We start from the raw sequence: 16,675 nt of genomic DNA, 5'->3' as shown, positions 1-16,675 counted from the left end.
AATGGAAATTGTTACTATAACCCCTATAACTTTTTTCTTTATCATAACCTTGTTATTAATGGGGAAAATTTGTCCATGTCTGCCATTTCCCATCTCAGTGGTAATTCATGCAGAAAGTACTGAGTTCACTGGTAACTTTTGACCTAAGGGAAGGGACATTTATATTGATGATTAGTATATATCAGAAGTCTGTGCCTTTCATATGGCCCTGCAAAATTCTTATCTCCATCCTTCCACGATTGTTGAAATGTTTTCCTTGAGCTGTGGGAGGTGTTTCCCACACATTGAAGAGTGCTTGGACAGGCTTGGACAGGCTTGTTCTAAGTGGAAGTTGGGGAAGGCCAGGAAAGGGACAAATAACACCTACAAGATAAGCTTTCCAAGTGACCATAAGAAGCAACCTTTATTACCCAAGAAAAGCACTTTATACCTTTACCCCTCTCCTCAAATTTCCACATTACCCCCCCCCGCTTCCTCCTCAGCTCACTTCTCAGTTCTGTTTTCCATAGTTCAAGGTTGCTTGAACTACTCTTGTGGTTGTCCCCTGTATCTCCTACAGCAGCAATCTGTCTCATTAGCATTCCAAAGTGTTAGCACAATTTGGATTCTCTATTTTATGTTTTCCTTTACCTACTTTCCTATTCCTTGCCTTTTCTTGGTAGCAACATTTCTCAAAATAATTCTCTCTACTGCCTGTCTTCACTTCTTCACTTTCCATTCTTCACGGGGAACCCTGGTAACTGCTCTTGTCGGGTTCACCCAGCACCTCCATCTTGACGAATTCATTGGTGCATTCTTGGTTCTCATCTCATTTGAACTTTCAGCAGCCTGTGACTTAGCTGATATACTCTCTTCATGGAGCCCTTTCTTCACCTGATTGTTGGTGTATCCTGGTTTTCCTCCAACCTCACTGGCTGTTCTTTGAGGGTGTCCTCTGCTGAGATCTCCTCCCATTCCTCTAAAAGATAAAGTGGTCCAGGGTTAGGTCTTATCTCTCTTCTCTATTTACACTCACACTCAAGGTTGTATCATTCTGTCTCATGATCCTAAATTCTGTTTATGTGGTAATATCTTCTAGATGTATGTCTTCCTACTCCACCTTTTCACCTGTTTAGTAAGCAAGTCCTACCTAAAACATCCCAAACTCCTTACTGTGGCTTTCAGGGCTCTTACCACCTGCCCCCCCCCCTTACCTATGCAACTTCATTTGCTGCAGTTTTTTCTTCTTCGCTCCTTTAGCTCCCACCACAGTCACCTTCTTACTATACCTTTTTTCCAGGCCCTTTTCTGCCTCAGAGCCTTTGCACTTGCTGTTCTCTTTACCTAGAATGTTCTTTGACCAGATCTCTGCATGGCTTGTCCTCTCACTCCAGTGTAAAATATACTTCTTCAGAGGCTTTCCCTGACCACCCTGCCTAAATTGGTACCCTCTAACCTGTTTTATTTTTCCTTCTTAGCACTTATCACTACTTTAAATCATATTTTATTTCTCCTCTGGTGAAATATGACCCCAGGAAGATGTAATTTGTCGATCTGTCCCTAGGGGTTAGATCAATGCCTGGCTCATAGTAGACTCTCAACATATGTTTATTGAGTGAGTGAATAAATAAATGAATTGTTTTATATGTAAACATTGTTTTATATGTAAGCCATGTGATTATACTCTCAATATTTTTGAATCCAAAGTACAGAGTCATGTTTATTATAATAGAATGGTTAAACATAATAGAAAAATGGCTAGCTAGAGCCTGTTGTGTGTAGACTCATATAAAGGAATTTCCTTGAGGGATACATGGAGTGTCTCTCCTTGTCCCTTCTCTGGAAATAAGTTGTGTTTTCTTGGCTCTTCCCATGCAGCTGAAGAATAAGTTCATGAAGAAGCTGCCACGTGATGCAGAAGCTTCCAACGTGCTTGTGGGGGAGGTTGACTTCTTGGATACTCCTTTCATTGCCTTTGTTCGGCTCCAGCAGGCAGTCATGCTGGGTGCCCTGACTGAGGTCCCTGTGCCCACAAGGTAAGCTGCTCCCTGCCCTGCTAGGGTCTACAATGTGCTTATAGAATGGTCTTGGCTAGATAATTAGTAGAATGAGGACACTTCCAGAGCAAGCATATTGGAAAGGTTTAATCTGAAATAATGATTTAGGCTGTCTTTCATGCTATCAAATTATTTGGCACTTGTATAGTAGTAATAATAATTAATTGGGCCATGTACTAGTTTAATCTTATGGAGTAGTCAGTTTAATTCTCACAATAATACATATTTTTAAAAGTTAATTTATTTTAAGTAATCTCTACACCCAACGTGGGGCTTAAACCTACAACCCTGAGATCAAGAGTCTCATGCCTCTCTGACTGAGCCAGCCAGGTGCCCCTCTCATAATAATATTTTTAAAGTCTAAACTATAAGTATATGGATTTTACAGATGAAGAAACTGAGAATGAGAATTTAAGTAACTTTCTGAGGTCATACAGATGGTAAATGTTTCAGAGGTCAGAGTGCTTTCAGTTGCTCTGTGTTCTATCAGAATGTTGGTAATAGGTGTGTGTATGCACAGTCACATATATACACACATGTATGTACATATATATATACACACACACACAGAAAAATCATTAAGCTGCACACTTTTACTGTTATGTGTTGTATCATGTAAATTCTTATTCTAAAGGAAGCATATTATGGTTATTGCAGTCACGTCCTCACTGCGCTGCACAGCACCTTAGGAGGCCTTCCGTCTATTCACCTTGCAGCTGAGCTCAAGAGTTAGAAGCTAGACTTACAGAGTGCCGTAGGTAAACAGAAGTTAATGCTTCACTTCAACTTGTGCTGAGAAAGAGTTTAAAGAGAAGTTTGTCATCTTCAAGTTGACATCATAAAATTATCATGTGAAGAGGAACTTTTTGGGGGCAGGCACTATTTTGTGGGTCCAGGGCAAGGACAAGTGACTTCCATCTCTTTTAGGTTTCCTTAGGTGAGTAGGAAGGGCTGTGACTCCTCCTCACTGATCTTAAATGGTCTCAGCATCATAAACTGAGACAAGGGGCTCCAGGTTTGCTTTGAGCCAGGTTAAGAAAATGAGAACATTTCCTTATGGCCTCCCGATTCATAGATTACAGGCTATTTTTTCTTATCATATGGATATTTCTCCATATTTTTATATTTCTTAGACACTTAAAATGGAAATAATACTGGTCATTAGTAGACAGTCTTTGGACAAGTGGCAGAGGAAAGGAAATGATCATAGCTTATTCAATTACTGGGATTATCATGATTCGTGTTTCCTGTAACTTGGTTGTTCACTTGAAAACATTCCAGCAGAGCCTTGCAGTTTTATCTGAGCAATCACCTGCCGAACAGCTAGCTGACTCAGATTATGGCTGACGTCCAGCTCTTGTGCCCCTATGGTTTTGTTTATGTCTCTTTGGACTAATTTTACTGGGGCTTGGAAGAAAAAACATGCCAAGAAGTGTTAAGTTGCTCTTGCATTTTCATTTTTCTTACTATTTTTCTCTAGAAGCTACAAGTAAAAAATATTTTAAAGGGCTTTTTTATTTAACAATAACACAAGTTCATTGAGTAGCAAATCATGACCATTTGTGTATCCCTCTTATCTACTCCTGTCTGGCTCATTCTTTTCTTCTGTACAGGAGAGTGTTTCTAGTCTAGAGGTGAAATACAGCATCATTTGAATGAACGAAAGGAGCTCGGCAATTCAAGGGAATGTAATTTAGTAATGTCATAAAACTATTTCAGGGCAATAATCTGAACAATATATCCAAGCATGTTAACATTTTTCCAGGAAACAGTTTTATCCATTTGCTGTCCTCTGAACCAGTGCAGGCTATAATCACTGAGTAGGGAGTCTCATTAGCCTTTTTGTGTATGACTAATGTGGGGCCATTTACAATGGCTGCATCCTGTGAAATCCAATCAAGGAAATCCCACAAGGAATGTGGTAGTCATTGTGAAGGACTGCCTCTGTACTCAATGGTGTGCTTTAAGGATACCCTGTTGTACTGCGGGGAGACCTGAAAAGTCTGGTTTTGTGGTCATTTGGTGATGGTCATTTCTCCTTAAGAAGGGGAAAGGAAGTTATGCTCTTATGTTTATGATTGTTATTATTACTATTTGTAATAAGTAATATTGCTGCCATGCACCTTTTAAGAAGCGTGGATCTAGCAGCTCTCTGTGTGTAGTGCCTGCAAGGTTCTCTAGTTACTCTGTTATTGGCTGAATGTACTTGAGATGTATTTGCACCTGGACTAGTGCCAGCTGGGCGGACGTTATCTGCTTAGGGGCCCTTCTTGCCATCCATGTGAAGGCAAACAAACTGTTCTTTGATATTTGGTGACTTGGTAGGATATGCTTATGATTTTCCCAGCATCTTGCAGACACTTGGCTTGCTGTCATCTACTGTCTGTCCATGGAGGCTGCTGCTGACTCATATTTATGAGCGATGTAGGGGATTATTATTCCCATTTCACAGTTGAGAGATGGAAGCACAGGGAAGATTCACTCTCAGTGCTAGAAATAGAATTGCAGATTTCTGACTCTGAAGCCAGGCTTTTGTGGAGAATCTGAAGAGCTATGTAGAACGGATTAGAACAAGGTACTTTAGGGTTTTCCCATGAAGGAGAATAAAAGCCCCTGATCAGTTTGTTCTTTTCGGATCTTGATTTTCACAATTAAGGCAAATATTATTCAGTAAGTTCTGGTCCTGTAAAAAATTAGAATTTTTACCCTTTTTTTTTTAATCACTGTGGTTAATATGAATTTTATGTGATAAATGATGATTTGCCTGAGAGAAGCTGTTTGTGCTTAATTATCAGAACCATAGAAAATCTTATTATAGGGATTGGGATGGAGGTCCTGTTACTTCAATTCTGTCTCGTCCAACAATTCCGTTGCTAGCTGCTATTTACCATGTGTAATGTGGTTGGTTATGGTGGGTTTATGATCCTCATGCATCTATTGTGGAAGCTACAGTTTAGCCATCATTTCCAAAGCCGCTAAATATGAATAATGGCTTGATTCACTGCTGTTTTGAGAGCAGGGAGTAAAGGATTGGTACATGCTGAGTTTATTCTAGAAATAGCTGTGATATATCAGGAAGGAGGGGGGTGCACATCCTTTCTGAAAGGATTGAGTGGTTTAGGAAGGCTGGCTCTTTTCTGATATTATGCTCTGTTTCTGCCTATAATTATTTTGTGAATGTGAGTATAGTCCATTGGTTCCGGACAGAGATCATCTGGTACTTATTTTTGTTATGGTGAATGCTAGAGGCATCCTCCCCAGGCATAATTAGGTATGTGAAAAAGCTCACAAGAGTAGAGGAGCCTCATGAAGATTCTTGAGACAACTAGCACTATTAAAAATTCTAACTATGACTTTATTTCTAGTTATGACTGAATAAAAAAACTCAGTAACATAAATTAATTTCTTTTCGCCAGCTGTCAACATGGGCTGTGCCCTTCCAGCCACACAAATGTGATGTTTACTCTAATTTGTTAATAAAGAAAAAAGCTTCTGGTTAAAAATAACATCTGTCCATTGACAAAGAACAGTTTGGGTCATGAAAGGAGTTTTCAGTACGTTATAAAAGCTGAGTTTGGCAAGATGTACTTCTATCATAAAAGTTGTAACAGCTTTTGCTTCTTTGAGGGTTAAAGGGGAAAGAACATTTTCAGGCAGAGGGAACTTCAACTTGCTGAGTTTTTCTGTGTTGCTAGTTTTCCAGATCTCTCATTGCCCTTTCAACAATGCAGTCAAAATTAGGGGCTTTTTAAGGGTTTCTGTTCCTACAGATGAAATTCTTGACCCGAGGTGATGTTTCCTGCTACCTATACACGGCTAGATTCCTTCTCTGTATCATTTTAAAAGGTTGAATTTATCAAATGGTTCCTGACTGGAGTAATGTAAAAATTTTGCTGATAATGTAACATTTCTATTGGGCACTTGATGATTCTCCGTTAAAGAATAAATAAATATATGTGTTAATAGATATTTATATATTACATATAATATATATATATGGCTTTTTAAAGGAAAAATTACATTATCCAAGAAAGAGAAATTATACCTTTATATTTAAGTTATTGAAACAATATAATTCTCATATATTGGGTTTATTGCTATAATATATATTATAGTCACTATTGGTCTGCTACTTCCATTAATTCTTTGGTACTGTTTAGCAGAGACCAGAGTAAATATTTATAGAAAATGTATGCCCTCATCTAATAGGGCTTAAGTTAGAGGCTCCGTTACTCTCTCAGCTCTTGGGATAGTTACCCATCATCTGCCGAAGTTTATATTTGAGAACTATTAAAACCGAGACTATCTGTCTCACTTTCTAACAAGATAGATTTTGGCTTTGTTGCCATATAGCCAACCTGATAATTAATTCATGTGTCAGTTGATAACCGTGTATTTCCATAATGTGTATTTGTAAACTGTCATCATGATGGAGACGCTAGGCCAAAGTAGGAAGAGTTATAGAGTGGTTCTGGAAAGATCTTAGACATTATGTCTTACTGAAAGACTGTTTAGATACATTAAAATAACAAAAAATGGTGGATAAAGGAAACCCATTTTATTTAAAAATGTGTCAAATAAAGGATCCAGGCGTTCGATATTTTCTCTTGCTGCCCTGCCTCTGCCCCCTTTGCCTAAAACTATGTTCTCACTGCTCTGCCTGACAGCTGGCCATTGCTAGACAGGCAAATAGGACTGGGGAATGTGGCCAGTAATGATATAAATTCTTACTTGGATTTATATTTTGCTTTAGTGGTTAAATAATTTTTGCATATGTTGCACTCAAATCAGTGATCTGTCCCTTTAGTAAAGTACATTTTACTATCATAAGGAAGCACTTTATAATACTTTATGTAGAGCTTCAAACAAAGAAAAGTTCAGTATCCATTGAACTTCAAGTATTAGAAGAACTAAAATCCAATTTTAATAATGACTTCCTTCATACTTGAACAGACTTTCTTGCCTGGTGATTGCTTTTGCTTTTTCATCTACCGTGATAACACTTGAAAGTGAGTGTGCCGCCTCATGCCGGAATTGGTTTCTAAGCAAATAAGTATTGAATGGTTTTATGGTTATTTCGATACAAAATCAAAGCATTCAAACTTTGAGATACCTTCTTACATTCTTAATTTCTGGGTTTTTTTTTCCCCTTTCCCCTTTGGAATTGAATTTTATAATGAAAAAAAATTAATTATTTATTCAAGGGCTTTTTGGAACAAACCCTAACACTTTGAAGACTACTTGCTGTCAACCCATTTTTATTGAAAGTAAGGTATATAGGGGCACTTGGGTGGCTTAGTTGATTAAGTGGTTAAGCATCTGCCTTCAACTCAGGTCATAATCCCAGAGTCCTGGGATTGAGCCCCACATCGGGTTCCCTGCTCAGCGGGGAGCCTGCTTCTCCCTCAGCCCCTACTCTGCTCTTCCTCTCTCTCTCTCATAAATAAATAAATCTTAAAAAAAATAAAGTGAAGTATGTAAATAAATCAGTAAAACAGTAAAATTTTATTAAGCAAGTCCTATAGTATCCCTGCCCCATAAAATTTTACCTTGGATTTCTCGTCCCCAACTGAGTATCCACAACATCTTTCACCAGGGTGACCTGTGGAAGTCATAGATTGGGCAGGTAATATTAGGCAGAATTGTGTACTGAAAAGAATAGAAGGTGAGAAAGCCTATCTACTCACTGTCATTTACTAGGCACAATCTTTGGCTTATCCACTGACCTCCTTGAGTGTCAGTATCCTCACCATTAAGTGGGAATAGGATACCTGTCCTTATTGCAAAAGGGTATATGGAGTTTAAATGAGGGGATGAATGTGAAATGCTTTGCAAGCTTTAAAAAGCTGAGCAAATGTGATGTGATCACTTTTATTGGCCTTATTACCTCCATATTAGGTAAGACATGATCATAAGAAAGGCAGAGATATACCCAGTGTTGCCTTTTATATATTTTTTCTTAGTCACTTACTTACTGGGTTTCTTCCTCCCTAGTCGAGACACAAACCTAAGTGGGGATAAGCTCATTATTGCAAATTCCAGGACCTACTTACTGTATCTGAGTGTGCATTATCAAGAAAACAAGTTTGGAAAGGAAAATGAGAATACCCACAAAAGAATTCTAACTGTCTGTGAATGATGCTTTATTTTGAATTTCTCTCATATTTCTCTTTCTTTACTTTGGCTGTCAGCATGTGGCTTACTTGTAGAGGACTTGGTTTTTGCTGACTTCCAGTCACTTCTGAGCAGAAATATTTCTTAAAAGTATGGAGAGGATCATTTGTCACTGCTCATATTGAGTAAGGAAAAGTCAGAGAAATCTGAAGATGTACTAAGTCTGTCTGGTTATTGTACTTAATGGGTTTTCTCCAAAATTTTGAAAGTCAGTAGAAAAAGAAAGAGAAGAAAGTTTAGAAAGGAGGTTGAATGACTCCCAAAGTGAAGTTCTCCTGCTCAGTGAGAAACTTCTCAGAGTTTCCATGTGAAATTCTTCCTTGTCTCCAAAGAAACAATTTGTATTTCATGATAGTGTGAAAGAGTATCTTTCATATTACCAAGAATATTGCCTTTGTTTTAAAGATGAATTCTAGACCAACGCTTTTTTATCAACTTGGATAAACGTGTCTCAGTTTTATGTATATTAACTTTGATGAAATGTGTTTTATAGCTTTTGCTTCTTTCCTCTTCCATTAGGTTCTTGTTCATTCTCTTAGGTCCTAAGGGGAAAGCCAAGTCCTACCATGAGATTGGCAGAGCCATTGCCACCTTGATGTCTGACGAGGTAGGTGATCTGAAACATGGTGATCTGTGAACGTCCCGCTTGGATAGTTTTCATACTGTGAATTGGCTGTCACAATTTATTCAGTTAGAATTATGTGGTTACCAGCCTTCTTTATGACATGAGGCACAGTCATTCATGGCAGATGATCTGATACCTACACAGTTTTAAAAAAAACAAATTTTATGTTGGAATAAGATATAGTTTCTTTTTCTAAGCATTTGCAGTTCTTAAAACTGATATATGTGACATGTTCTTTAAAAAGTTCAAATCACTGTATTAACTTAAACTTTATCTCTTAAAATGTTCAATATATTTATTCTGGGAGTTCAAGTGTCCATATATCGTATTGTTTTAGAAATAATGGGCTCTATAAAGTAATGCACAATAAAATGGATCATGCATTTTTTCTTAGGTATCAGAAAGTACCTGTTTTTATGGTTTTCTTATCTTATGGGAAGGAATTATACACACACTAAAATGCATTAGCAACCGTTACTGCAGAATATCTAGTACTTTGGAATTAGAACCTTACTCTGATAACAGCTTAAATGTTGTTACACACATTTTAGATACAATGAAACCCTGAACCCAAGTCTCAGTAGGAGAAATACAATTAGGATATGGGATCACTGATTTCTGCCTCTGTGTCTTTTTAGCTTACTGTTTTCCCAAATGTTTTATATTTGCTTTATTACTTGATTTGTTAGCTTCTCCAGATGTGTTAAGTGGAGAATAGGACATTTAGTTATGGAAGTTCTACTTGGTGATTACTTAGATGGTTACTTAATGTGAGACTGAGAGCACTGAGGCTGGTTTTCCCCCTTGAGGCAACTAAGCCTCTCAGGGGGCTCTTTTATTTATTTTTGTATGTTTATATTTTCTTTAAAAAAAAATACTTCCCCCTAAGATGTAGCAATTAGAACTACTTTGGCTCTAAGTGACAGAAAAATCTGATTTATAGTGACTTAAACTATTTGGGGTTTATTTTTTGCTCACATATCAGGAAATTTGGAGGTAGGTAGTTGCTAGAGTTGGTTTAACATAACTGCTTAATAATAAATCAAGAACTAAGGCTCTTGCATTGTGGTCTTAAGATGGCTACTGCAACCAGCTCCAGCCACCTCTTCTGCATTCAAGGGGGCTGGGATGTTAGCTGTATCTGTCTCTTTTAACAGGTATTCTAAAGGTTTCCAGACAGCTTTTTTCTTTTATCTCATTGGTCAGAACTGTCAATCCTTATTTGCAGGGGAGGCTGGAGAGTGACCCTCTGACTTTCCAGCCTCTGTAGTTGCTGTGCCCGCTGCAGATGGGGTGCTGGCACTTTGTACTGCCCTGCCCTCAACCTCACAACCCCCAGACCATGACATGTTATTTGTTTGACAGCTTTTAAAAATTCTTGTTGAAGAGAAGAGATTTAGTAGCAATCATAAGAATAGGTAAGGATGTTAAGAGGGGCCATCTTTTCTCCTGGAGACTAAAGAATTTGACTTATGAGGTATGGAAAAGTGTAAAGGACTTTTGGATCATCAGCTAGGTTAGAAGAATGGGATGATTGGCAAAGAGGATTATGTGCATTCTGGGAGCTCCTTCTTTTGATATCTGTATAAAAGACACAAAGCATTTGCTGCCTTGGATAGTTTAGTTATTGCCTTGCTAAAAGGTTAGACAGATTATCACCGGCTTAAAGCCCTTTGCTTTATGTGTTACCAGTATAACTTCGATTTTTCTTCGTTTAATAGCTAACATTATTTGTGTGTTTGAGAGTTGCGACGTTTGGATCTTAACCTGATCTTAACACTCAGCTTGAACTTTTCCTTTTTGAATTACCAGCAATGGTTTGTCCCAGTCGTTTTTATTTCAGAGAATGACTCTTTTGTATATTTCTCCAAACCATTTTCATCTGGCTTCCACAGCAACTATAGCAGTAATAGTACATACCAGTGGGAGATGAAAGGCAATGTTGTGTTACAGTATTGATAAAAATAAAAAACATATAAAAGAAACACAGCTGTTTTCTCATGCCTCTACTTATATTCTTTGGGTTCAAAATCAGAATACCGAAATATTTTGGGACAAGCTGATAGGAAGTATGAGAATATGATTATATTGAATATATATTAAACATTAAAGTGGATTATAGATTGCCTTTTTCATCCTCAACATGCTGTGAGGCATGTGAGGCATATAGAGGCATGCAGAGACATGTAGAGGGTTCTCTTTCGATCAGCACATCTCTTATTATCCTTTAGGTGTTCCATGACATTGCTTATAAAGCAAAAGACAGGCAGGACCTGATTGCTGGCATTGATGAGTTCCTAGATGAAGTCATTGTCCTTCCACCTGGGGAATGGGATCCAGCAATCAGGATAGAGCCTCCCAAGAGTCTTCCATCATCTGACAAAAGGTAAATTATCAGGCAGTTGGGAGTTTTCATCCTTGAGGAGGAGGTTGTGTTTAGAAAAGGAAATGGGGGGGCGCCTGGGTGGCACAGCGGTTAAGCGTCTGCCTTCGGCTCAGGGCGTGATCCCGGCGTTGTGGGATCGCCCCACATCAGGCTCCTCTGCTATGAGCCTGCTTCTTCCTCTCCCACTCCCCCTGCTTGTGTTCCCTCTCTCACTGGCTGTCTCTATCTCTGTCAAATAAATAAATAAAATCTTTAAAAAAAAAAAAAAAGAAAAGGAAATGGGGTCAGATGGCTATCCTAATTATGTATTTTCAGGTTAACTTGATGTATTCTCTTCAATGAATCACATAGGTGCTTTGGTTTGACGTTTCGTTGACACTGTAAAATGAATATTGTATGTTGTTATTTTCTTTAGTGATTATAAATAGAGATCTCAGATTATGATATTGGAATACATCATAGAGATTTTTGGAGGATGTATTGGGCACTTCCTGTACGTGTAGAAAGATTGGTTTCCTCAAGACAAGTCCCTGTAGATTTAAGAGGTTAAGAAATTGGGTGAGATAATTTTGGAGAGCCATTTTCTGGAAATCTTTTATTTTCCAGGTGCAACAATTTCCCCTCTTGTGTAATATACAACTCATTCAGCTTTTATTCATCAGTCATTTGTCTTCTAAATATAACACTTTAAGAATTGCCTGTCAGGGTGGCAGAAAGATATAATGACCTTTCTCCCTAAGTGTTTTCAGTCCATCTCTTCATTAGTCTAGTGCATGACACAGCTAAGAAGCAGATGAATAAAATAAACTAATATTCTCTTGGGCCCTGTTTTCTTGCTTAGAAAGAATATGTATTCAGGTGGAGAGAATGTTCAGATGAATGGGGACACACCCCATGATGGAGGCCACGGAGGAGGAGGGGGAGGACACGCGGACTGTGAAGAATTGCAGCGGACTGGACGGTAACTGATGTATTCTTTTGCCATTCATGATGAGGATCTCTTGAGATCTTAATTTCCCTTCACCTTCCTATCGGCATTTGATTAGCTGGCCAACAGATATTTATATTGATTAGTCACAGGCACTGGGGACGCAACAGTGAATTAAACCAAAACCCCATGTCCTTTTGGGTCTTCCTTTGCAGGAATGGGATACAAACACTGAGAAGATGAAAAAACACGGTGATGATTTTCTGGGGAAAACTAAAGCAGAAATAGGGAGTTTGGCAATGGAGAAAGGTATTCCAATTTCAGTAGAGTGGTCAGAGAAGGCCTTATGGAGAATTACAGCTGGTGAGGAAAGTCCAGACCCAGCAGATGGGGGTGGGGAAAGGAGACAGCAGAGAGCCTGCAATATGTGCTGGGTTGGCATCCAGGCCATGAAGTGAGGGAAGAGGTGTTAGAGAAAAGGTCAGCGGGCCTGCGGGTGGGTGTGAGTGAGCGGCAGAAAGACAGCCATGTGCCTGTCTTCCTCATTTGGCTTTTGGGATTCCATGCCTTCCCTGTACATTTACTTACAAGTGGGGAACATGGTACAGAAACGAAGAACTCACAGGTCATGGTCTCCCTAGTCTGCCGTTGGGGATGCAGGTTTCCCAGATTGCTTTTGTAAATCTCCTTTTATGATAATTCTTCCTTTTCTTTCCACTCTTAGATTCTCCATTTTCTTTTGGATTAAGTAAAATTTTAAGTAGGATACTCGTTTTGTGAAGATAGGACTTTTTGAGGAGATTGAGGGTTTTTTGAAAACACAAAAGTATGTGTTTTTAATATGCAGTTGAATCTGAATAAAATGATTTTATTCCTCTAATGACCATTTGGGTTTCTCTCTGAAATTGAGGGGACCTTATTTTTTCCCCCATTTTTCTTAATAAAGAACATAAAACCTTCTCTCCCCCTATTTTTTTTTTTCTGAATAGTTCTTTACAAACTATTTTTACTAGGAATATCCTTTTCCTTTTCTATAGATAGGAGTTCTGGGATTCAGCTCCTTTATTTATTTATTTATTTATTTATTTATTTATTTGTTTGTTTGTTATTTATGATATGAAACATTTTAATAGAGGAAATACGGATTTCTGAATTCCTCGCTTTATCTGTTGTTAACTTTAAGGCTGCTTTTACAAAATATAGGTCACTAGGAAGGTCAGTTTTGATGATAAATAATAGTAATTATTACTTACATGTGTTTTTTTTTTGTTTAAAAATAATTTCATGCAAATCTCATTGGTATGCAAGCATATAGAGTTATATCATGTGTTTAAAAATTCAACTCCCTTATTTAATCCAACTGGAATTTCATGCTTGTATATTTTACTTCTTCCTAAATGCAGTGAGTGTGTGCTGCATGCCCAGTACCATGCTCAGCCCTGTGTCTACCAAAAAAACTACAGCTGGGCCCTGTGTGTGGCCAGCAAGCTCCGCCCCTCACCCCCCAGACAATCCTGATAAAGTGTGATAGCCTGCGGCGGAAATCTGAACTCTGAGTGGAGGGTCAGGACTTCCGAGAGCTGCGGAGCTCTGAGGGCGGGCCTCCTAGGCAGCAGGAAGGGACTGGGGAAGGCTGAGATGTGAGGTTTGTTTGGGAGGGTGGGTTGACTAATGCACAAATAAGGCACTGACCTACTAATGTGTGGAATGGGGCCGGGCTTGCAATGCTCTTCCACCACATACCGGCCTGGCTTCCTCCCTTCATTCCTCCGGGACCTTATCCCAAAGTCACCTGCTCGGGAGGTCCCATTCTGGCCACTCCAATATTTCAACCATTGCTCCTCTAGCACTTCATAACCTTCTTCCCCACTTAATTTTTTCTTTGATTTTTAGCACCATGAATTTGACATATATTGTCTGTCCCTCATCTAGAAAGCAAAATCCCTGAGGGCAAGTATTTGTGCCTGTGTTGTTCACTGGTGTGTCTCCAACACCTGGAGTAGGGCTGGGCATGTCACAGGTGCTCAGTAAACACTTGTGGAATGATGAATGGGGCGGGAAAGGAAACTATGGCATGATTATAAGGGCCTTATATGCTCTGCTCACACGTTTGGATGTTTCTCTTCAAGCAGTGAGAAATTTTATTTCATCTACACAATTCACTCTCATCTAAAAGCCAACTGTCTGTTTTTTAGGGAATGTGACACCCAATTTAGTGACCACAACAGAGACATATAGAAGGAAATGTGGTCTTCTACAGTTTTCTGGTTTTCCCTGAAGGGGTTAAGTAGAGCTTGTTGATTGAAACACTTTGAATACAAATTCTTTGTGGCTTCATAAGTTATCTCTTGGTTAACTTGACGGCAGTTTGTTTTACAATGTCACATGTTTGCTTTCTCCCTACCCAGGTTCTGTGGTGGACTAATTAAAGACATAAAGAGGAAAGCACCATTTTTCGCCAGTGATTTTTATGATGCTTTAAATATTCAGGCGCTTTCAGCAATTCTCTTCATTTATCTGGCAACTGTAACTAATGCTATCACTTTTGGAGGACTGCTTGGGGATGCCACTGACAACATGCAGGTGGGTTTGGTTTGGGGGAAGACACAAATAGTACAGCCCAGATTGCCTTCCTCACCCCTCCAGCTCAGCTAGAAGCAGATGGCCTTTCAGTTACTCAGCGTGATTTTCTTTCTTTTGCTGGATGCTGCATTTTACTTTGCTTCTGGCCTGCTGCTATATTTCCAGCATTTTAGTAATTACAAAAATAGCTCGATGAAATCTGGCTTGAGTCACAAGTGGGGAAAAGAAGGGAAGGAAATGAGGATATACAATTCTTTTTGGGCAAAAGCATATCAGCTACTTTAATTTTGTGCAGGGCACCAGGTTTAGATCTTCTGCTACCTTGAGTGCGTGGACCATATTCTGTTAAACTTGATGAACACACTCTTTCTGGGAATGCATGATTAGCTTCATTTTACACATGAGCAAACAGTCATCAAAAAATTGAGTGATTTGCTTGAGGCTGGATTTGCGTATCTATCAGTACAACTCAGCTTTAAGGAATGGAAGTTAAGAGTTGTTTCTCCTATTCTTGAATCTGCCTGTTGTTAAGCTGTAAAGACCCCTGGCTTGATTCATTTTGTACGATGCACAGTTTGTGGGTTACTTTGCAGGTGCCATTTGTTATCAGTAACAGCTAAAGTTTTTGTGGTAGAAAAGACATTTTGGATGCCCTGTATCAGAAAAATACATACAAAGCTAAGAAAAAATAAGCATTGTGCTAGGTGCTGAATTACGGAGTAGTGAGTGAAGCTGGTACTTTTTTTTTAAGGTTTATTTATTTGAGAGAGAGCATGCATGAGTTGGGGGGAGGGGCAGAGAATCTTCAAACAGACTCCCTGCCGAGCATGGAGCCCCACAACCCATGAGATCATGACCTGAGCCTAAACCCAGAGTCAGATGCTTAACCGCTTAACCACTTAACTGACTGAACCACCCAGGCACCCCTGAAGCCGGTATTCTTATGAAAAGAACCAGAGTCAAGCCCTTTCCAAACCCCATCTTTCTACTTTAGTACTTATTACTGATTAACCTATGTGACATTCATCAGTGCTGGCAGCCAGCTTATTTAAAAAAAAAAAAAAATACAGCCGATTCCAAAAGATTGCTTTCTTCTACTTTTGTTTTCTTCTCTGTGCACCTTCATGTTTTAGATTCTGCCAAAACACAAAAATGCACTGGAGACTACATATGACATCTACTTTGACCCAAGTAAAAAGGGAGAAATTACTTTAAACAATTGTAGTTAGTCTGTTAAGAGCATTTTTATCTTTTAGCCCTTATCTGTTATTGCATAGCACATTGATATAAAACTTAGAGGCTTGAAACAGCCATTTTATTCTTCTCTCAGGTTTTGAGGGTTGGTTGATAGACTCATCTGGGGTGGTTCCCTCTTTGGGCCTCATACATTTGTAGTGAGGTGGCAGCTGAGGTTAGAGTCACCCGAAGGCTTCTTAGTCACATGTCAGGTGCCTAGGGATGTCTGGAACAGTTGGGGACTAAGGACTCTGAACATGACTTTTCCACGTGGCTAGCTTGGCTTCCCCACAGCTGGGGACTGTGGTAACCCTTGAGAGCTATGCCCTCTTGGAAGGGGGGAGTGGCCTCTCAGCTTTGCTTGTCCCATGTGAATATGTGCTCAGTATGATTTCACTTTCTGATTTTCAAAAAGAGGCTGAAAACTCAAATTTTCTTATGTGCAATCTAGTGATTTTTATATATTGGCAACTAATTAACTTTTAAAAAATAACAGTGTGCTAGCCAGAAAGCACTCACACGTGTTATGTTCCCAGTGAGAGACCTGCGGTGTGGGGAATAGAAACCAAGCGTGGTAGGACACAAAGATGAAGTATACTGATAGGGTGTTTTTCCCTTTTTTTCCTCATTCATAAGATAGAAATGAATAAATCAAACTGTGTGATGTCAGTAATAGTATTTTTATAAGTCTGATCTATATCCAAATT

General features: G+C 39.0%; 1 protein-coding gene across 3 annotated transcripts in view; it reads left to right on the top strand.

Moving 5' to 3' along the window:
• The window catches only part of SLC4A4 (solute carrier family 4 member 4), a 299,158-nt gene that overhangs the window by 174,451 nt on the left and 108,032 nt on the right, over positions 1-16,675 (top strand). For all 3 annotated transcript variants that reach the window (XM_019799962.2, XM_019799963.2, XM_019799961.2), the window contains exons 8-12: positions 1,858-2,015; positions 8,730-8,817; positions 11,067-11,221; positions 12,063-12,182; positions 14,558-14,732. In XM_019799962.2, the coding sequence (XP_019655521.1) occupies positions 1,858-2,015; positions 8,730-8,817; positions 11,067-11,221; positions 12,063-12,182; positions 14,558-14,732 (696 nt within the window). The remainder of the gene's footprint in view (positions 1-1,857; positions 2,016-8,729; positions 8,818-11,066; positions 11,222-12,062; positions 12,183-14,557; positions 14,733-16,675) is intronic.

The sequence above is a fragment of the Ailuropoda melanoleuca genome, chromosome 11, assembly GCF_002007445.2.
Source record: "Ailuropoda melanoleuca isolate Jingjing chromosome 11, ASM200744v2, whole genome shotgun sequence".
NCBI lineage: Eukaryota > Metazoa > Chordata > Mammalia > Carnivora > Ursidae > Ailuropoda > Ailuropoda melanoleuca.
This window is presented reverse-complemented; position numbering and strand designations above follow the sequence as displayed.